This window comes from Tauraco erythrolophus, chromosome 4 (genome assembly GCF_009769465.1).
Source record: "Tauraco erythrolophus isolate bTauEry1 chromosome 4, bTauEry1.pri, whole genome shotgun sequence".
NCBI lineage: Eukaryota > Metazoa > Chordata > Aves > Musophagiformes > Musophagidae > Tauraco > Tauraco erythrolophus.
The window spans coordinates 71939988-71963666 of NC_141468.1; the positions used below are offsets into that span (position 1 = coordinate 71939988).

The 23679-nt window shown below is 38.4% G+C and overlaps 1 protein-coding gene across 1 annotated transcript in view; it reads right to left on the reverse strand.

Moving 5' to 3' along the window:
- The window catches only part of VWF (von Willebrand factor), a 139293-nt gene that overhangs the window by 5142 nt on the left and 110472 nt on the right, over window positions 1-23679 (reverse strand). Inside the window, exons 43-50 of the mRNA XM_086610754.1 lie at window positions 23174-23323; window positions 15061-15171; window positions 12914-13097; window positions 11982-12022; window positions 6984-7100; window positions 4239-4337; window positions 2704-2832; window positions 1143-1182 (exon numbers count right to left, since the gene is read on the reverse strand). Of these exons, the coding sequence (XP_086466880.1) occupies window positions 1143-1182; window positions 2704-2832; window positions 4239-4337; window positions 6984-7100; window positions 11982-12022; window positions 12914-13097; window positions 15061-15171; window positions 23174-23323 (871 nt within the window). The remainder of the gene's footprint in view (window positions 1-1142; window positions 1183-2703; window positions 2833-4238; window positions 4338-6983; window positions 7101-11981; window positions 12023-12913; window positions 13098-15060; window positions 15172-23173; window positions 23324-23679) is intronic.

A 23679-nucleotide genomic window follows, 5' to 3' on the forward strand; every position in this document is an offset into this window, starting at 1 on the left:
AGCCTGCCCACTACCCTGTCTTTTAAATTTTAAAATCTGTTTTTGTTAATAAATAATTCTCAGTATTTCTTACTTGGAGCCTGGTAGATTAACGCTCTCTTAACTAAATTACTTGTTCGAGCCATTTGATGACAGTCTATCTCAATAGCTTTTTGACAGGCAGGCAATGGCTGCAAACTCTCTAGGAGTTAATGTCCTTCATCACCAGGGGTATTATTACAGCAGGTACCACTGTGCCAGTGTGGTGATGGGCTGCTGTGCTGGCCATCTTTTATTTATTAGCACATGCATAGAGAGAGGGGAGAAGAAAAAAAAAAATTATATATATATAAAAAATGGAACAGAGGCAAGATGTTGATATTCTGACCTTAAAAGAGAATATCAATCTTGTTACTTTTTTTTTTTAAATGAGCTACAGTATTATTAATTTTTTACTTGCAAAGGAGAAAACTGAGAGGTTGTCTGTTTACAAAAGCATCAGTGATTCATTTTAGAAATGAGAACCCAACCCTGCAATCCTTCCTCATGTAAGCAAACCCTTCCTATGCTCACAGCTTGACTGACATTTGGATTATCTACACAATGATGCATAAAATTAAGAGTTGCAGGACTGACTCCTAAACTGCCGAATTTAAGATGCAGTCGAGCCATTCAATTGACAAGAATTTCCCCTACCGTGTTTTGGTTATTACATTATTGAAAACCAAGCAAAATTACATTACTGCCACCAGGTGGTTTTTTTTTTTTTGCTAAATTCTTTGTAAGTTGATTGATTATTCATGAAGTGGTTGCCTCACATATTCAGTATCAGGTTATGTGACTCGTCAACCTGTGTGTGCAATGCTGTTCCTGTTATCTTTAGATGAACAATAAAATAAAACATTCATAATTAAAATCTGCATGAAATGTGGAGAGTATCTATTTCTTTCTAAGTGCTTGTGAATACTGGCAAAACATGTGTTCTAGCGGACAAAACATGACAGCAGTATCCCAATCGGAGGGCGGACTTGTTCAATAGTTTATTTTAACCACATCGCTTAGCTCTGTTTCATTAAACTGCATGTTATGCAAAACTTAGCTCATTATCCAGTAGCTTACACTCTCTGCAATTTCCATACAAGACTTCTGGCTTATTTACTTACATGTGTCACAGCAGGTATTGCCAATTTTTGCGATTCTGCCCTAAAAAAAGAAAAAAAAAGAAAACTTTCATTTTGGCATAAGTAACACATATTTGTTCTGCTGGAATAATACAAAGAGATGTTTAAAATAAGGTATTAAGTGAGAAAATTGTATGTCTAAATTGTACCAAAATATAAATCTACGTTAGTAATCATCTCTTGATCCATTTTAAGGTTTTGAACTTGTGATTCTACTTGTTGATAGCTCATTGGAAATAATTGACTTTATTAGCAAGTTCAACACCTGAAAATATTACTTTTGTCTTATATTAAGAGCTTTCTAAAGCAAAGACATCAAATACAAATAAATTTATGGGAAGGAGAGTGATAAAACCAATAGCATTCAAGCCTTATGTCTGTTTAAGAAAGGAAGTTAAACTGACCCTCTTGATGTTTTTTAGCAATGTAGATGAAAGCACATTTATTCCACAATAGCTGAAACCATGCAGGCAAATCATCATAAAATATCACATCTGTCAAATAAGTTTTAATAGTCAAAAATTTTATTTTTCTTGTTTCATTAATGCCATGTAGAAAATAATCCTCAGAAATATATGTATGCTGGAAAATTACTGAAAACACATAATGAAAGGAAAAATGGAGAAATATTTATACTGCAGGGTGATGCCATTGTTAGACTAAATACCTGAACTTAGATCCTGCAGTTCAGAGGCATTTTTAATTAAAAAAAACCCTAAACTTTCCATCTGTAACTAGACAAAGACTATTAATTTTACAGCTGAAACAGTTTGGTTTTTTTAAATAAGAGGAGAATAAATGCAGTTTGGGAAGTTCTGGTTAAAAAGTAAACTATTCCTCATTGATTTACAATGAAAACCTTTAAAATATGATAATAATCCCAAACCTGTAACATAATCCAGCATTTTTCTAAATCTTTGTTTGTGTAACAAAACTGTGCGTGCTATAGTGATTTCACAAAGTGTGAAATATACTGCAGAAACTTTACTTTCCCTGCATCATACATATAAAATCCTCCATTTGCTTGATATATATGTTGAGAGAAGTTTGCACAAGAGCTTTGTTAAAGGTTTTAAAGGTTTCCTACTGTCATGCACAGTACTTACATGTTAAGTAAGTAAGTACTTACTTACTTTCCTACACCTACTCCATGTCATGCCCAAGAAAATGGGGAGAGAAAAATAAAAACCCTAAAAAAAAGGGTTTTCTCAATTTGTGTAATTATCCACATAGCTTTGCTCTGGATACCAAACAGAAAAAAATTCAGAGAATAACCATTTTCTTGTGTTTACTGCTTCATATCAAACAGAATTACTGCAAGCTCAGCATTTCTCCTGCAGTACAGTCCCACGTAAAAGCAGCATATATTTTAAAATAAAGAAAACTTACATTTTTCTGTATTTCAAGGAAAGTTCAAATTCAGTTTAGCCAAGGTGCTGGGAGAGGGTTGAGGTTTCCCACCCCAATACACATAAGGTACATATATACAGAACCATAAACATGACAGACTCTATTAGGCAACAGGACCCATTTCACTACTTACTCCTTCAGCCAAACATCTTCTGGAATCAAATGGAGGACAGCCAGTGATTCTTCTTTCCCAAATAAATTCCCCTTTCTCATTTACTTTACAGGAGTGACTATCACAGCCATCCTGAAGTGATTCATTTGGCTGTAAAAAAAATTTAAAGGCTGTTAGCTCTACACAGAAGCTTTACACAGAAGCAACATAGGACAGTAAGGTTTCAGGATACTACACAACCTAACTATTCCTTTACTGATCTTTCAATTAATGTACCATAATGGTGAAGTTTATAAAACATGGAAATCTTTAGTAAACAGGACTGTTTATTAACAAAGTAATAATTTTCTATTTACTTCCACAGCCATATTGATTACAGCTCAGTCAAGACTGCCAAAGCCAGACCCTTTTTCAGCTCTTAACAGGAAAGAACTTCCCATTAACTTAAAAGAGAAATTTGCATAAGTGAAAAACTTGGGAGTTTGGCCTATAAATTGTCTTTTAAAGACACACATATATGAATATTTTACTTCTGGCTGAGTTGGGAACTTCTTAAAAAAAATACACAAAACCACATTCCCACTCCCACATAGAATCATAGATTCATTTAGGTTGGAAAAGATCTTGAAGATCGTTGAGGCCAACCATAAACCTAACACTGCCAAGTCCACCACTAAACCATGTCCCTAAGTGTCACATCTACATGTCTCAAATACCTCCAGGGATGGTGACTCAACCACTTCCCTGGGCAGCCTGTTCCAATGCTTGACAACCCCTTCAGTGAAGAAAGTTTTCCTAATCTCCAATCTAAACCTCCCCTGGTGCAACTGGAGGATGTTTCCTCTCATCCTATCACTTGTTACCTGGGAAAAGAGACTGACACCCACCTCGCTACAACCTCCTTTCAGGTAGATGTAGAGAGTGACAAGGTCTCCCCTGAGTGTCCTTTCCTGCAGACTAAACAATCCCAGTTTCACCTCAGGTGCTCCTGATAAGACTTGTGGTCTAGACCCTTCACTAGCTTTGTTGCTCTTCCCATACTCTCCCCATGAAAAACTTAGCTCAGGAATGGAATAAAAGAAAATGTTATATGCCATTTCTTGTGATGGGTTTTAACCAGAAAAATATCCACTCCTGTTTAAGAATCTATCATGCTGGAGAAATTTCTCAAAATTCACATTTACAACTTAAATTATCCTTTTCTCATTTAAAATGATGTTTTTAATGTCCTCTAAGTAGTTCTTTGAGCTTATATTCCAGTTAAAGTTCCTTGATAATATTCATGCTTTCAGGTGCATCTAGAACGGCCTTCTAGAATTTTGCACTGTGGTACAAATTCTCCTTTTTTTCATTTACAAACAACAACAACAAAAAAGAACTTTCTTCAGAAACCATTCTGAGATATAAAAGAAAAGGCACTTTTACTTTCACAGTAATACAATGCTGCCTAACCAAAAAGGAGGAAAAAAATGCACTTTCCTTGGGTTCACCAGAAGTCTGTGCAACATTTACATTTACTCATACATAAAAAAAAAAAAAGAGTGCTTAAAACTTACCTGAAGGTATTTAAGCCTTCCATCTCTCAGCCTGACACTACATGATGTTGGCACACATCTTCCACAGCAAGAGCCAGAGATTTCCTGTCTTCTATAATTCTAGAAGGTAAAGGACATTTTTCTGAGTGTATTTTGTTTTAAGAGTGCTTCCTATACCTATTTGTAGAGGGTTGGGTTTTTTTCAATTCAGTGGACAAAGGATAGCCAGCAAAATGTTTTTTAAACAGCAGGACTAGACTAGATTAATCTAATTAGTTGCACACTTTCAGTTTTTGTTTTATAAAGGCTGGTATTAATCCTTGTGCCAATTTATTATACAATAGGGAGAGAAATTTATTTCCAAGTGCAAAGCCTCCTATGTCCACTAAATTCAATATTCTTTGACTATAACAGTTGCAAGGTCAAGTCCACTAAACAACACATGACAATAGGAGAGGGTAAGAAACTCATTAAAATGTTTTGAGTGACATACAGTTCACATTTGTGGTGTGCAGCAGCTTCTCTATAAAGCTCATGAATACTACACAGTGCAACATGGAAAAATAGTTTGAAGTGCTTAAACTAGGAGAAAAAGGCAAGATAATCAGTAAGCAGTGGGCAGGGAAAGGGAGGAATAAGGCTAAGGTGGAAAGCTTGGACTACGGAAAGAAAAAGAAAATGGCTTGATAAAACAACAAAGTAAAAAGAGTATCAGAGAGGGTATGACAATAAAATAAAAAAAAAAAAGAGGGAAAGAAAGAAGAGAGGAATAATGGAGCCCTACAAATGGCACAGGAAGGAAAAAACAGTGGCAGGGGAAGAAGCGTTGGGAGAATGAGCAGCACTAGATAGAGAAGAAGGTAGGTATAGAGTGGATAACAGAAAGAAAAAAACCAAAAACTAGAAAGGAACTGAGTTAACACATGAAGTGTCCCACAGTAAGGTCTCCAGCTGCTACACATAGCCAACAGCTGCTTATGATGAGCTGAACATTTTTAAGACAACAAACACTTTCAGGTTGAGTGAAGCCATGGATGTTATCCATATGTTTCTTAGAGAAAAAGAATTTGAGGAGGGTGGGGGGTTACTATTAAATCATTGTAAGAAAACATAGTTCATTGTTATTTAGGTGAACTTGCTCTACTAGCAAAACTGTAAGCACCTAAAATAGGTCATAAAATGACAAAAAAATCCGACCCTGATGAGCAGAATATGCTGCAGTTGGCTGCACTTCAATTACCAGTGCATTTACTTTCACAGCTTCAGCATCCAGTAGAAAGCAGGTGCTCCTGAGAGAGTATATACTCCTAACCCATGATTTTATCCATTATGAAGGAATTGCTTTTAATCTGGATATACTGTGAAATCGATGACTCTGAGACAGGAAAGATGTCAAGTATGTGTGTGAATCCCACTGGCCTTAAGACATTCTGTATCTTATTTTTCTCCCTTCAAGCTCCACAGATTCATTAGAATGGCTACAAAGGGATACACACATCTAGACCTGCAACCTCCCTTGGGTAGCTGCACATCTCCTAAACACAAGTTCATAGGGCTTAATAAGCCCAACTGGAACCAGCTCTTTTTTCAGGGTTTTTTGTTTGGTCTGTACTTTTGGGTCAGGTGGGGGGAAGGAGCTGTTTGGGAATTGTGTGGGTGGTGAAAGAAGCAGGAGAGGAATGTTTCCCCTTTTTTTTTTTTTTTTTTTTGCCATGTATTTTATTGATTCCTCTATCTTTAATTGCTACAGCTGCCTTATTGCTTTGAAAAGCAAGAATTGATGTTTGTGTGGTTTTGTGTGGGAACATATATACGCACGCATGTTTCTGGCCACAGATTCATGTATCTGGGGTTTTTCATTGATCTACCAGGTTACATTTTGTGAAAGTGAGGAAGATGCAGAGCACCAAGCCTGGCCATTGATTTTCCTTTCAGGAGTCTGTATCTGTAATTATACCCTACAGGAGGGGTGATATTAGGGTCCAGAACCACACAAAGTATTCCTGATTCTCCCTTTTGTCACAGTCTATATCCACACCAGCAAATAAAGAGGGTCAAGGCCAGTTTTCTGGCTCTGCAGACAAGTGGAACATGTATGTGTATCTAAACTGCGTTTTCCCCACAAAATAGGCTAGCCTTGGGTTGTCCCAACCACTGACCTGTGCCCAGGCGTTACTTGGAAGTTTGCTAGTTAGAACAGGCCAGCTGGGACACTGCTGACAATTCTTCAAGATCAGTGGTTGCAGGACATAATTTGAGCCTACAGTCTTGCTCTGTTGAGTTTATTAGTACAAACAAAACCACAGAAACTTGACTATGTTGTCCTTTCCAGTTCTACTTGGGGATTGAAAACCGGTCGCATCCAAAACTCTGCCCCTCTCTTTTGCAGGGACCATATCAATGTATGCCCCTCCTGGATACCAGCCAGGAATCTCACATGACCATGTTAGAGATGTGGCTTTTTGGCACAACGGCCACTGCTTGCACAGGCCCTGGGTTTGGTTGGGCCCATTGGGCTCCACCCACTATCCAGGGAAAGGCAGAAGAGGAAGGGGCATTTAAGCCTTTTGTGTGAAACTTAGCTGCTGATCTGTGCTAATCTAACACAGGGAAAGAAGAACATAGGGCCATGACTTCTCAGAAAAACTTGAAGAAAGGCAAGATATCTCAGAGTTGCACAAAACATTAACTGGTGCATGCAATGAAGAACATGACCTTCTCATCAGACACTTTTTTAAACAGAACATCCAGACCACTTGCACTTACTATTGGGCATGGTTCACAGGTTAATTTTGTGCATGTCAGAGTATATTTCCGCAAAGGTGTTAACTGGAGGGAGCAGACACATGTTGTGCATTGATCCACCATCAGGCGTCTCCATGGCTGAAACATTAGAAGCAGTTTGTAAGTCAGTGCATCTCTCTTCAGCAAAACTCAAGTAAATGAGCAGTTTTATCTAGGTTAAATCTCTGTCATTAAATATTGCATTGCAATTGTCTGCAAGAGAAAACAGAAAACCAATACTCCCACTTTCCAGAGACTCAGTTTTGCATCTGTCATTCCACAACAAGCTGCATAGCATGAAGATATTTTTCAAGTACACCCTTTAGAATTCATTAATCTGCAAAACAGCATTAGCATTTCTTACTTTGTTGCTTACAAAGCTAGCAAGCAAGAAAGGAATCCTTGGAATTGACAAGGAAGATTTTGTCATGATCTATCCTGACTATGTATTAGGTGGTTGCCAAGTTTTCCCAAGTGTAGTGAATTGGTTTGCCAGCAAGTTTTTATTCTTTAACCATCACAATCATGGGCAGAAATTATTTGTTACTGTTCTTGTAACAACGCTGCTTAGAATCTCTAGAGGCCTAAAAGCTTAAAATTGAGAGAGGAGAAAGAAAAAGAAAAACAAAACCAGAAACTGAACTACTGAGTAAAGAACTGAACTCGTTCACAGTTAAAAGCAAATCAGTGGCTGAGCTGGCACACAATTCAAATTCCCTGAGCTCTTCCCCAGCACCTTGTTTGCTGGATCCCATTAACTTTTCAAAGCAATCAAAAATGACATCTAAAATATAGAGCAAAAATGCCAAACTATTAAATGGGAAACAAAAGGATATGGACTTAGTAATTTAATTCCTAGCACTGAAATGAATTCTAAATACAAAGGCTTTCTGCCTCCCAAGTGCACAGCCTTTCATTTCAGCCCCAAAACATCAAACTACTATGGTTGAACAGACAAAAGGGAGAAGTTTATTGAAAATTTAAAAAAAAAAAACAAACATCTAAAACCTAATACATAAGGCTAACGGACACTGAATATTGCTAGATAATAAAAGCTTTGAGTTGTACTTCAAAAGTCAATGGAATGTCACTGTTGACTTTATTTAGAAAAAGAATTTCCCATGCTACATACTATGCATATCCTTAAATTCCTTTTTCCCTTGCTCCACACTAGTAAACACTCATGGAACAAATGGAGCAAAACCAAAAAGCTGGAAAGCTGGCCAGAGTAACAGTGTAGAGGTAAAGCGTTTATGGGTAGTTCAGAACCAATATTCTAACATATACTCCGAAGGACAAATGTTCTGATTAAAGATTTTCAATTACATTTGTACTCTGTACCCAGAACAACAGAGGTCCTCAGGCTTCAGTAGTTTTCTATAAAGCAGCAGCAAAAGCAATAGCAATGACTTTTTCCTTGTTTTGTGGAGGTCTAGGAAAAAAAAAAATCCTCCACACGCAACATGATAAAGGTGGCGATACCAATGGGGAGATCCTATCTTTTAATAACTCAGCTTGACGCCTCGACACAGGACTCTGGCTTTCTTGGTTTAAGCTTTTATAGTGAATATTGGGTTATTAATCTGGAGGGTTAAAAGACCTCAATGGATGCAGGCATGAGGACACACTCATAACATTTTCCTATGGAAAATGTCATATGCAACTCTGAACTTCTTGTTTACACTCAACGTTGGAAACCAGACACCAGAGTGATAGTTCTAGTACAGACTGCATCGCCTCACAAGGGCATTCAATCCACTGATTTTGCTCTACTGGTTAGTAGCTCCACACAGAAATCATGTACACACAAAAGCTTTGCAAATCTGGGAGATGTCCTCATCATGTTGACCTGTTTCAAAATATGTTTGGGTTTGTTCTGTTTTATATCATAGTCACACTTAGTTCAGGCCTTCTATCAGTAAATGCTTCTCACAGAATGCCTCAGTAGCTCTAGGCTTTCACATCACGCAGAAAGTGCCCATAAAGCCACAACTGACATTACAACTCATGTCCTCATTGGACCTTCTAATAGTTCTGACATTCCAATTAAATACACAAACGATAAAGTTGAGTTTATACTAAAATCACAGTTACAGGCAGGTATATAGGGCTTACTGGAGACATGTTGAAACGAAATCCTCACACGAGTGCCTTGAACTTTTGGGGGAAGGTCTTCCCTTGATCCAAAGATTGCATCACAGCTTAGTTCTGTGATATTTATTTAATGTATTTAGGGATCAGCATGCAAATGGCTTTAACAATGGCTTTCTGTGAATAAACATAGCTTAGCATGATAGAATGGAACGAAATAACGGATGGATACCTCTTTTTCCCTTTATATAATACATCTATCATGTGTTTTCTTGGCTAACTTAGAATGAAACGTCAACATCTGCTAACCCACTGCAACCAAAATAACCTGCACGAAGCCCAAATCTACTCAGATCTCCTTCAAAAATGCCACTCAGTAAAAGCCTGGGAAAACAGATGAGTGATACAGATAATCCTTTTGGTAAATACAGCCACCTGCTTGGAAGTCTGCAGTTAAAGCCCACAGCATTGTTAAGAACAGCAGAGTGAATGCAATACACCAAATTACTGGAATATAATATTGGTAACCAGATACAAGACAAAAATGTAAAGGGATTAAGGACACGGTCAGTTACCAGAACTGCAGTAAAAGACTCAAAACTTGGAACTATTCAGTCAATGAGTTAATGGAGCAAACTTTTCCCTTGATATAAAATGAAATTTGAAACCTATTCTTAAAGGACCCAGAATAAAAGTTTTGAAATCCAGGAAGTATAAACTTCTGTGGACACCACATCTTCCTTCCTGACCAGAACTCTGGAACAGTTATTGAAATAGAGAATAGTGTAAGACAAAGATGTAGTAACACCAGCTGCTCAAAAGCTTTCCAGACATATAGCTAATTAGCTTAAAATACATCATTAAATGAAGCTAGTTTAATTACAAAGTTCATTAATTTGTAACAAGTTCCAATATAAGCTCTAATTTTTTGATTGATTTCATTAAAATGGCCACTTTGTTCAGAAATCTTTCAAGATTATATCTCAACTCGAATTTCACACTCTCCATCCTGAGAAAATATTTTGTTAACTGTGTCGTTGAGTGCCAGCTTCAGTAATGCTCAACATTTGCGACAGCAAGAGCACAGAAGTAATGCAAAGAAGAAACGGAGCAGCCGGAGCCCACCTACACCTTCAGAATCTTACACAGGCAGGGTCTGATAAAATGACTAATTGTCAGGAAGAACTATAACACATTTTAAAAGTGGTATTAAAAAAAATAAAAACAAAGCTTGTATATATAGTCAGATAGCAAATAAGAATGAGTCAAAATGTAGTTTTGTGTCAGCTGAATCACTCTATGACTTCGTTTCAAACTGGGATTTTTTTTTCCCCTGCATTGTAGAAGCTGAAATATTTTAAGTCTTCAAAATACAGATACTAGATACCTCTCATTTTGCCTTCAACATGACATTTAATTTCAAACTTTGCTTATGCTTCATTTTAAAGTCTTTTGAAATATTTTAAAAGACTTGAAAATAGAACAAAGACTATACTTGACAGCTCAGGTAAACGTTTTGTTGCAAGTGAAAAAAAAATTAGTTATTCACAGCATGCAACTGGAAAGACAGCTCCTTTTTGCAACACAGAATATATATATGTATATGCATATCCTATATAACAGAAGGTGGCAGAAGCTAGCAATTACTATACTGCATGACATTCTCTGCAATTATGGTATTTATAAAATGCCACAACTAGTCTTGACAACACACTATAGAGGAGACAAATAGAAGAATCAAATAGAAAGCAGATTATTTCAGATTTTGCCACTTAAAACCCCTTCTCCCAGTGTTCTGACAAGAAAGGCAGAGTTACTCCTTGGATTTGATTCTACAAGGAAATAATCCCACACAGAATGATGGATGCTTGATGACAGGGCTTTAGCTCTAACAAACTGATAAACTTATGTCCACTGCCTATGAAAAAGACCAAAACCAGGAGAAATAGATGGAGAAAGGTTGCCTCCGTCATACTCGAGAAGTCTAAAGAGTTTTAGGTAAATTTACCTGTTAAATAAATGAAAAAGAAAGACATACATTGACAATGCTGGAATACATAGGTTAAAAGTTAGGTTAAATGACTAAAGAGGACCTGTTTCCCCAGGGGATGATGAGAATATTTAGAGCTCTTTGACACCAGAGGTGCTGCCAGAATATGGATTTAGGAAAACAATGGACAATTGACAGAGCTCTCCAAAGATAAATTTGGCATAAATGAGATCAGATGCTTAACTCCCATCATTCCCACTGTCATGGGCTGGGTTAAACATGTCTTAATCTATCCATTAAATATGCAGTTGAGAAAAAATTTCCTCTGAGGGCATATCAGCAGGGATCTTGAAAGGGGACAGAGGTCAAACAGTGAGGAAGCTCAGCTTTCCTGTTCCTGCTAATAGCCAAGGAGGGATACCCCTCCTTCCACACAGGTGGAGCAAGAGTCTCCATCCTTTTTTAATCTGCCTTATCCTCTAGGTAGAATACGGGAAGTTTTTGCTTCCCTGAAGTGGGCAAGGATCATTTTTGAGATTATCCCTCGCAGACAGTTTCCTGTGTGTTTGGTAGCCTGCAAGTCATTACACAAAGCAGATTACCACAGTTTCTAAGCACTTTTCTCAAGCATCCTTTCAAGATAAGGAAATATTACTGGCCCCATTTTGCAGAGATACTCATTGTCATACAGTAAGACTGTGGCAGGGTCATGAACTGAACATACACATGCTGAGCCCTTTTCCACTGCTTTTAGCCCAAGCTCTCACTTGCAGAGATTCTGTTTAAACAAAGCTGCCCTGTATGCTTATGTGTATTCTGGCAAGTTTGTGTTCTTCAAAAGCTCATTCATATATGTAAACGTCTTACCATCCCAGCAAATAAAAGCAATCGTGTCTTACCCCAATAACAGTGCCATTCAAAGGACAACCATTCAGGGGTACTGAAAAAGAAGATAATATTCCATTTAGCACTACTATTATCATGACATTACCAAGATTTAATAAACCACAGCTAGGTTTTTTTGACTTATTGCAGTTCCAACTGAGGACATTTAGATCCAGTTTCACTGTAGAGAGGCATAACTGAGCCCTCTCACATTACACCTTGAAAGGCAGCAATCTGTCAGAGTTATCCTGAATTCTACCTCCAAATATCTCTTGCTGAGCTACTTTTTAACAAGTACGTGGCACAATATAAATTTTCCTCTCCAGTTCAATCCTTGCACCCTCAGAAGAGGCACTCAGGTTTTCCACAAGTTACAGTGCATATTTCCCCTCTTCCTCCCACTGCTAACTCCTCACCCTGTGATTGCATATATAATTGTCAATTAAACATATCTGGGAGCCTTCCTAGACTGAGGCCAACTAGCCAAATCTTCTGGTTTGGACTTTTGACCCAAGTCTATGCTAGGAAATGACCACATTCACAATACTCAGACATAGAGAAGACAGCATGGCTGCATTCATACTCCCTGTACATAGCAGGCACTGGGAAGAGTGCTGAACCTTCTTAGGCCAAAAGCACCTCAAGACCTCTTTTAAATGCTTAACAATGCAGGCTAGAGCTGTAGACACATAGTCTGGTATGTGTCTCTGAAGCAATGCAAGATAGATTCAACAGTAAGTAGTTCAAAAGGAGGCAGTGAACATCAGTTGGAAAGAGAAAGTAATAGCAGGTGCTACTGTACTCAATGTCTGAATTATACAGGAGAGCTTCAGAGTACTACTACACTTGCATAACATGCACTTTTGAAATTGCTATTGAGAAACAGGAGATCAACACATGAGAACTCATTCTCTAGTGATTCTTTTCGTCATACACAAAACCTTACCACATCTGCAGGAAGGACAGCAGTCTATTATTTGGTCACAACGTAGTTCAGTTCCCTCTGGACAGTCAGGCACATCCATTTGAGAGCAAGAAAGATTCTTCTGCTGCACAAAAACCTCATTGTTCACCCGGACACACTCGTTGATAATGCAATGGTTGAAGGGGGATCGCCACTCTGTGCCTACCTGATGGGAAATTGTAAAAGGATTAAATATAGGCAGCAGTATTTGTGCCACTGGATAGAGGGAAGACCACCACAACCAACACACTGGTTTGCAAAAAGCATGTTTACTGCATCAGGAACAGTCTGTAACTCAACGGTTCTCCACAAATCCTTACCGCAACAATCAGTTTACAGAACAGTCTGCTGCTTGGTTTGTAGAGTACAAGAGTTACAAGAGTATCCTTAAGGTGAAAAACAAAGGGGCAGGTGAAATAACGTGAAAAAGAAAAAGCACTCTTAACCAGATTTAAATCTACATTTGTTACCTGGTAGCTGGCTGCACTGCATTGCACTGTAGCTGAGCTGGCCCTCTTTCTGCTGGAACCCGCTGCAAATCAGCTCTGCTAAGCCCAAAGGAGGCTTTGGCAATAGGCTCTAGACCTGAAAATACTCGCAAATGTACAACAGACCCGATCCTGTTGACAGTCCTGCTGATTATCATCACCCATGGGTCAGACAAGGCAGGAACTTAAATGCTATTATGGAAAGAGACATCACCGCAGGCCAGAAAGAAGATGCTGTCACAGTTCAACGCTGGGAGGAGCTGATGGCTGCTGTATGTCTCCACTGTTGACACTCTTTGAATACACTTCAAGAACCATGAAAGGGAAAATCAGATCCCCAATTGCAATAAATTCAAACATCTTTGTTCAGAAAGTTAGGGAATACTTTTCTCTCGTGTGTTAAACACTTAGTTCTTTGTTAATACCAAAAGTAGAAAGGACACAGCAAGGAAGAGACAGCAGAGTATAAGGGTCTATTACTCCATTAGGACAACAGATATCAGTAAGACACGGTGGGACATTAAAACAGGCCTTCTGAAGGCTTGTTTTATGATGCAGAGAAGAATATTGATCGACATTAAGAAATGTCCTTGGTAAGATCAGAGAAGAGGCAGGCTGCAAAATGATATATTAACGTTTTTTAAAAGGCAGCAACAGACTGCCTTTGTAGAAGAAGCATTTAAAAAGTTATTATTAAATATGTGAATGTGAGATGTAGATGAAAATGCAGACATGTTATAAAGAACACTTAGGGAGGAAAAGATGGGGAGAAGGTCTATTATATTAAACACATATAACTTACTGTTCCTGTTTCTGTTGAATCCAAAGCTCTGCTTAGGATTAAGCAATTCAATGCTACTGGACCAGGCAAAGGCTTGCCAAGGGTGGTTGGGGTAGGGATAGAACAAAACGAATAATAGCCTGAAGGGATTAAAAATGCAGGCCAGAAAAGAAGGAAATATCCATATAGCTTTACAGAGCAGTAGGGTATCTGCAGCGCATTTTAAATGGCTGTTGCATGCACTCACTTCCTGTTGGGCTCTTTGAATCCTAAGGGAAGAGGCACACTGCTGAAAATAAACTGTTATTTTGAGGAGAAAGCAAGTGTGGCCTGGACCACTGCAGTCTGATCTGACATGCAATCATCTTTAGCAGCCACAGAATAATTCATGTTTCTATCCTCATTTACTTCCTGATATTTCAGTGTGTACCAAATAGGATATCCTATTTGAACAGGACTGTGAAATTCAAGCAATCCTCATCCTGTTTGAAGAGGACTATGATATTCAAGCAATCCACTACCCCATCTGCCTGCTCTCCATAGAGTAATACAAATTAATTGGGATAATTTAAACAAAGAGCCTACAGCTAGAGAAGCATCGTGTCCCATTAATACCCTTTTGAGCTACCATTTGTGAAATTACTAATTTTACACAAAAATATTGCTTCCTTAGAGCTCAAAGAGAGTGGAGAGGGTTTGCTTGATAGAACTGAGTAAGTCACATGCCCTAAAAAACATTGTTTTGTAGCGCTGCTTGATGTATAGAAGAAATAGCTCATCTCTTCATCACCTCCTTCCATGGAACACAAAATAATTCCAGGGCACTTATGCCAGAAGTGTCCATGCCACGGCCACCTCACCTCATGCAAACGAGGATCCGCATCACCTCGAGACCAGAATAGCTGCTCCTCACAGGCAGTCTTCTGGCATCTCCCACAACACTCCCCTTCTTGGACAATATACTTGTAACCCTGTAGGAGAAAAGAAAAGGACTGACTAATCCAGGAATAGGAGAAAAATGAGAAGATTAATCCTAAAAGAAAATACTAGGATAAATGTTTAACGTTAGCAACTTTTTATGGAAAGGGGACTTTGAAAACAGAACTGTAAGGCCACACACCGCTCTTAAAAACAAACAAGTGGTCCACCCAGCTCAGCATCCTGTTAAATGGTTAACATTATATGTCAGAAAAAAGAAATTAAAATGCACACAACGTTAGGAACAGAAATTCTTATCTCATTAGTTCCTGATTAATATATGTTTTGAAGACATATTCACTTCAGCTACATGGATTAACTCTAGGCACTATCCTTGCTCAGGTCACGCCAATCAACTAATGGGCTTTGTGAGGATATCAGCTTCTCTAGTGTGATATGGAGCACCCCTTCTTGGTGGACAGAAAATATTGATGGTGCCTAAAATTAAAAAAAAAAAAAGTAGAAAGAAAGAAAGAAAGAAATATGAAAACACCCAGAAACATCTTCCTTTTGCTAGGATCTGCTGAAATATGTAATAGCACAAAGATTTTCCACAAGACAGAAAAGAACAATGACATAAACAGGCAGAAATGGGAAGGGAAGAGTTAAAAGAAAAACGCTTTCAGAGGACCCTGAGCTATCTCAACAGCATTAAGCAGCAGTCATTTCCAAATGTTAGCTTATTTTATGTGAGCAGTTTCTTTTATGCATTAGCAAATTGTAAAGAGCAAGTTTTTCCAATAATACAGCTCTACAGAGGAGTGCAAAAGGAAAAAGAAGTTCACTTCTAAGGGTAATTGTCAGAACTGCCATGCTATTTGCTGAATTTTGAGAATCTATATTCACTATATGTGAACATTAAGAACCTAGTTTCAAAAAAATCACTACATTAAATCATCTCTGTTTTTACGTGAGTTATGTAATTATGAGAATTTTTATTCGGTATTTAAAACATCTTTTATATATATATAAAATATCATTTTACAAAAGAAAACGAAAGGTAAAAATTGTTCTAGTGGCATCTTGGATGTTAATCAGCACTCACAACTTTCCTTCCCACCCCTGAGAATTCAAGGTTAGGATTCGGTCTGGGCACAGTCAGACATCTGACTGACCTGTGCTGAAGCAGAGGGAAGGGGTTGGTCAAACATGTAGTCCAGGGACCAGTTTTGACTGATCATTTCATCTTTTAATCTCCTGAAGCAACTAGTGAAATATTCAAACATTGGAGTATCTAACTGAAAGAAAGCACGGAGCTTTAATCTAATTAGAAATAATATATTCTACATTGAATAGCTAGGCAGTCTCCAAGGGGCAAAATGTAACTCTGATTTCAATAGAGAGTTGAAGGAAAGATATTCTGTCAAAGAAAATATTGTTCATGTGAAAAACATCAATGAAAATAAGCATCGTTTTATTTTGGTCAACCCCTTTGAACTGAATTGTTGAAGTATTCCTAACTGCTCCCTCCCTTCATGAACTGTTCTTGATCTGCAAACCTCAATAATCTTTCATATGGAAGGCTTTCATATGGAAGTGCATTTTGTATAATGTCATAAAATGCAATACCAGAGTTTGACCTAGCTTTGTGGAAGAAGTTGTGCTGTTAAGCATTTTGCTTGTATCACTTATCTGCTAAATACACGTCTGAAGTATCTGAAGTATTGGATACAATTTTTTTATTTGTGTGGCAGACTCAGAGAAGTAAAAATCCATCAGCTGTTTGTGCCCAGAATAAAGCAAAATCCGGCTGCTGGACCAAAATTTCACTAAGTTGCTTTGAACAGAGCCCTCTAAAGTGCAAACAAAAAAGGTGCCACGCAGCAGATTCCAGAGGTGATGTGCATCCCTAAGGCACTGACAAAGATGTTGGGTTTGGACAGTTCAACCTGCCTGAGCGGCCCTTTCAGTGTTCCGTGTATTCAAAATCTGGAGGCTCTGACTCCTAAGGAGAAGAAACACAGGAGATCATAGCTCCCAACCTCAGCACCTGCTGAGCTTCTCCTAACACAGTTGTTGAACCACCACAGACTACAAATCTGTCTCAGAAGAAGAATCTGCAGACTGCAGCAGCCTACGAGCTCCTCAAAAAGCAGAGCATCCATCTGTATTTGAGCAGTAAGGTGGTCAGTGATTCCTCACTTTCACAGATCCTCCACAGCATGAGGAATATTCCACCATCAGAAAACTCCACCTTCTGTACCTCACACCATGGAAATTTGGGCCCACATGACTAACGAAAGCTTTATTTTATGTTTAATTCTTAAGGTGATAATGTTTAAGGTTACATTTAAGAAAAGGAAAATGTATTCTGCATTTTGAGGGTTTTTTTTTTCTTGTGGGGTTGTTGGATGTTTTTCCAGTTAGATGACTTATGTACAAAGAGTATATGCTACCAGGATTATTTCTGAGCTGCACAATCTATGAACATGAACATCTGACAAGTCTCCAGATACAGTGCTACTGAAGGTTAATGTTAGACTGAACTCAGAGTAAGCAGTATTCATCTCTTCCTTCACTATTTTTCATTTTCTAGTGTATAGACACTAGCATATAGAGATGCCAGTGTTTTCCATGGTTTGTTCAAGGATCCACTCAGTCAATTTTCTGCTTGTCCCCTCCTTTTTCTGGACTGGATCCACCGCTTTATTCCTCCTTTGCATCTTAATTTTGTTTCTTTTTTAAAAAAAAAAAAAAAAAATATCAGAGTTCAAACTTCGAACAAGGAATTAAAATTCAGAAGAAGCCTCGGGTAAGCGTCTGACCATCCATCACACTGAGAGGCAGATCACAGCCTACAGGACTAAAAAAAGTCCTCACGCCTGCAGAGGTAAGAGATGGGGCAGCACAAGGCACTCCTCGCGTGGGAACAGGTGCACGTGGCTGACTCGGGAGCGATAATCAGCAGCTGCGAGGGAGAAGCTGACACGTGCTCAGTTATGCTGCCAGATCGGGCTGTTTTATTGAACACAATAAGATAAGGGATAAGGCTGATCTCCTGCACAGAGGGTGAAAGAGTGTGGCTTAAGGCATTCTACATGGGAGGGAAAGTTTGCTCGCTTTTGAACCGGGGCATGGCTTGCTACGAAGAGAAGAGGAACGCAGATCGATTCTGTAGCATTCAGAGAAGGCACATTTGGTTTCATCACCAACTCAAGGCTACCGGAGGGATCTGCACAGGCCATGGCTTGGTATATTTGTGTGGTCCATCTTTCATTCTAGTGCTGCTCAGGACACGTAGGTCATCTTTTCACAGGTGCTAAGGTTTTGGCCAGAAAACTCTGTCAGCTGCCTTTTGGCCAACGAAGCAGGAAAGAAAGAACAGAGATTATTCCTCAAAGTAGCATTTTTAGGAAGGCTCCAGTATTTTTGCCTTTTACATACAGAGATGGTAGTACCTAGAGAGGGTTGGAGGAAACAGAATGAAAATGGAAACAGGAGACTAAGAAAAACCCAGTAGGATGGATATGAAACAACTTGAAATGCTGAAAGCAAAATCTTCAGTGGTGAAGCATCAGCACAATTCTAGATATTTCCCTGGAGCTGCACTCTTTTAACCCACATGAGGACTTAATTCTCTGTTTGCAAGACTCTAGGACATTAAGGTATCATTTCCTAATTTCCACAGTAAATTATGCTTTAAAATGCAAGCAGGACATTTGAAATTACCTCCCAAGAAGACTTTCGCAGTTTTTAAATGAGAACCTGTACATCTAATATTCAAACAACAGTCTTCCTTTTACATTAGTTTCTTTGACATCCTTAATATACATTTATTAAGCCATTTACTGCCATGTTTTACATGCTACTTCAAAGGAAAACATCCATTTGAAATATTGGAGATCAAAGCCATAGCTTTTGTAGTCAGCATCTATTACAACCATCATTCACTATGCCTTTGCACGTAGGGTGCAAATGTTCTTTATTTTAATTTAATTAATCAAGAGGCTTGAAAAATCTAACCTAATTAATTTACACACACTTAGCCAAATGGCTTTGTCTTAAACACTTATCCCAGAAAATTATGCTTCATTCTTCTCATAATCATCTAATACTTTAAATTATCCAATACTTTAAACCACACTTTTATATCACTTACAAAGTACCTAACTCCAAGAACATTGGCAGAAATTAACCAAAGCAAGTGCTCCCTTCACATTAGTATACTAGTGATTTTAAGGCGTTTTGAAAGCTGTTATCCATTTCACCACCACGATTCTCTTAAGGGATGTAGTCTGATGTGCTGTCAGAGAAATGGTTTCTGAAGAAGCTCCAGGAGAGCTTCCAGGAGACTCCACTCCTCCTTGTGGCACATGTTAAGAATTGCGTCAAGTACCTGCTTGCTTTCTCAAAACTTTGGTAAGAAAAAGATAGAAGAGGACAGAAAAAGTGAGGGGACGATGCCATATAATGAAGCAAACCTACATCTGGTTTGCAAATGAGAAGTCTGTATTTGCTTTTAACCTCCTCCGAGAACCGTGGGATTGATTCATTTAAACGAAACATCCACTTTTTTTCCATAGCATTTCCTTACATTCTAAAACTACAGATGTGATTTAAGCTTGATTTTGTTGTGCTCAGGAGAACAGAAGCACTGTTCATTCACCAAGGTGACAGAGCTGGTACAAGCATTACGTTTTTTTTTCTCCTCTTATGTATCTAGTTAAAAAACTGTTAGCTGTTTCCACAGAAGTCAAATGACATAGACAACAACAATACTGCACAACTTAAAGATCTGGCGATGGAATTAATAACCATGAGCAGCAAAGAGTTTTGAACATCCTATTAGCGATGATCCATGATTAAAGTATGCCTTCAATATCAGTACAACATTCAGTGTCATCTAATTTGAACTGAAAAATAAGCTATAAGGCCAATTCAAAATGGATTACAGAACTTCTGGGGTCCTTGATAAGTATATCCACTGAATCAGGAATAAGCAAAGGAAAAAAGAAAATCTGAGCTATCCAGGTTCTTCAGCAGCTACAGTTTTGGTAGCTCCATTAAAGGAGCAGAAGAAACGACAGATTCCCCAAAAGAACTGGCATGGTTTCTACCAAGGCTTCTTGTTTGTTTTAAAAACACTTTTTTGACACTGCAACGCTTAAGGCCTGATTTGTCAAGAAACTGTAGCTCTGCATTAGTGATACCTTATTAGAATAACAAATTATTGATAAAGTTAAAGATGTAACATGGCCAGATATTTTAGAACTAATATTTCGTAATAGTTGCCACAATAGAAACGAGTTTCTTCTAGAAATAAAAATCAAAGGGATCCTCTTGCAGTCTGAAAGTTCTCACATCTACCCTCACAGTTTTCATTGCATTGGACATCCTCAAGCTTTCTCACCAAACTCTACACATGCAAAAAAAATACTAGTTTGATTTGTTGGTTCTTGGTTTGGTTTTTTTTTAATGGATTCGGTTTTTGCTCTGGTCCTAGGCAATTATGTAGTGTTTCAGACATAGCAGACGAAAATATTATTAAAAAATTTTATATTTTGTTCACACCTTCTCAAGTGCACATACATGTATACTGTCCAGTCTTGTTCTGGTGCAGAGGCTGTAAGTTAAATCATATTGAAATATAGTGGTATTAAGGCATTTGAAATTCTTTGAAAACCAAGGCACAATTAGCTTAATAGGATTCGGAGAAGAGAATTGCTTTTCAGATATTGGTTTGCTTAACTGAAATGTTCATAGTCAAATTTCAGTGCATAATTAACGGTTTTAAAATACAAATTAGTGTAAATTCAAATGAGAATCTGAAACAAGTCAGACAATGCAGGGTTTCTACAACAACGTTTACTGAGCCGCGAGGTACTGCACATATATACTCTACGCCCGAGGTCAGTTTTTGACTCCCAGACACATTATTAATGATGTCTTTCAGAAAACAGAAAGAACAGCTCTAACTTCTCATAGCTGTATATACAAGATCTGCTGATTAAGAGCTTTCTTCCAAATACAACTGAACAAAAGTAAGGAAGAAGAAGAAATATCATGCGTTGATTTTTGTCAGCCTCTGTTCTGAATGTGACTGCATAAATGGGACTCATTCAAAAAAAAAAAAAAGCAGACTTCTTAAAACTGGTTAAAAGGTTTAGGAAGAACAGTGAGACACAAGCTGCAAAGATCCAGAGACAACGAGGAGGAGAGGAACATGCATAACACATTTGTTTGGAGATTCACTGTATTTCCAGCAAGAAGAAGAAAAACCTGCTCGTGGAGCAGAAAAAAAGCACGTGAATCTTGTCTCCTATGCAGCACTAGAAAACCCAGAATATCACAGTAGCATCCCAGTCAGCACAGTGAATCAAACACAGAAGCAGAATGCTTCTTAATTAAAGGTGTTTGCAGTTATTGCTGCAGTGTGCCCTCCTTTGTATTTCCCACTAACAAATTCCAGCTGGTCACCTGTAATGACACCAGGGTAGTCTGCTGAGTCACAGGCCAACATGTAGACTTTTATCAGCTACTGGACCACTGAAAGCACTGATGTCACAGCATACATTTGGAAACACTTGCTGCTTGGTCAACAGTTTGAATTTTGTGTGGGCTAATGCAATATATGCCTAACATAAATATTTTAAAAGCAACTTAGAAATTTGAATAGAATTAACTAGCTCATCTTTGCTTCTGCACTGAAGGAAAAAACAAATTAGCTTCTTCTGTGCTTCACTTCACAGTTCAGGGAAGAATAAACTCAGGGGAAAAAGCAAACCCTGGGTCAGCAAAAGACCTGCAGAGAATATTCTGAATCCCAGGCAGCCACATCTAGCTGTTCCACAGGGACCCCATACAGCCTACTGAACTTGCAGATTGTGAACACGCTAAACCATGGACTAAGGAGGAGTTGCTTCAAGTCAGATGTGCCTTGGCTAATACCGTCAAGAACAATCTCAATTAATGCACGTACATGCTGAAAGCTTTACAAAGAGGCAAAATGTATTTGTGGTAGCCTCTGACGTTTGCACCACAACTTCTCTGGCCCCGTGGCAGTTGGTAAGGGGCGCAGGTTGTCAGCACTTGGCTGGGCTGGGCAACCTCTTCTGCCATCTGCTTTTTCTGCAGACTCAAGCGGTGTATTTCCACTTTCGTCACTGACTAACCTCATGAAGCAAGGATATGTGAATGCTCAGGGATTATGGGCACAAGGTGCTAGATACCAGAGTAAAATGCAACTCTAGGGCATCGTGTTTAATTTTACAGCGATTTTTTACTTCCTTATTCTCCACATCATGTTAAGGTGAGGAATGTTAGGGATGTAAATTGGATAGTTTAAAGAAAGTATAAAAACCATTTTGAACTTTTGTTTGCACAAATCCTGTTACGGTCAAAGTCTTCTAATCTATGACACTGGCAAGTGCTGCTGACTTTTAACCAATTCCTTTGACCCTTCAAGAATTCTTCCACTAACTTTTTGTACCAAGTATCTGTCTCCTTCTGCTTGATCAGCTATGCAAATATAACAAAGCAGCTCGTACTTCTTTTGTGGGCGTCCAAAACAAGACCACATAATTTTATAGCATGTAGCAGATGTCTGAGCATAATAAAGGCCACAGCATGTGGTGTTATTACTGTTATAATGGGCAGAGCTAAGCTACAGAGAAATCTGAAGTGTTCTCTTCAGAAAGTGAACCTCAGCTAGAACAGTCATTTGAAACTGAACTTCAGACATCATGAGTACTTATTGTGCAAGTGGTGTAAACGATAGACACTTCAGGATGCAGTTCTCCTTTTATTGAAATATAAAATAAACTTGTCACTGTTTTCCTTGGCAGCAGGATATGATCCTAAAACAATAACCCTAAAACAAAGTCAGTAATGCTTAGGGCCTCTTAGATTCTGTTCCCAAGATAATTTGTTGCTACAACACTTATTTTCTATTTTTCTCTGGTTTCTCTAAACACACAGTAAAAAAAAAAGTAAGTAATCATTTCAGATCCCCATCAGGGCTCTGCTGGCTAATGCATTGGTTTAAATGTTACTCACCCGAGAGCAGAATGTGTTACATTCTTTGTCGTGACACTCCATCATCTGAAGTCCTGTAACATCATCCCTCATACTGGTGCAAGAGCATTCCCTGCAACCATCTTCCCAGGTTGTCCCAACGGGGTAGACTATGTTTTTGTGCACACACACCTGTTGAATGCAACAATGAATATATGAAAGAAAACACTGCTGCTCTAAGAGCACACTGCTGGCTCTGAAAGGCTGCCTTTTAAGATGTGAAACCTACCATAAATTTTACAGAATATTTTGAACCCAGTAGAAATGCTACAGGTCTTAGAATTATGGCTACTTTGTTGAGGAAAGGAAAATGAGTGCAACCCTTTAAAGATGCTGTTTTATAAAGAGTGTATTGGAGAATTGTATCTGCCGTCAGTGGAATTGCCCCGGGTCTGACTCAGTTTCCCTGGAAGTATAATGTGACCCTATATGTAGAGATAACAAACAATGAGTCCTGCAGAAGGAGCCGTGCATGCAAAACTTCTTCC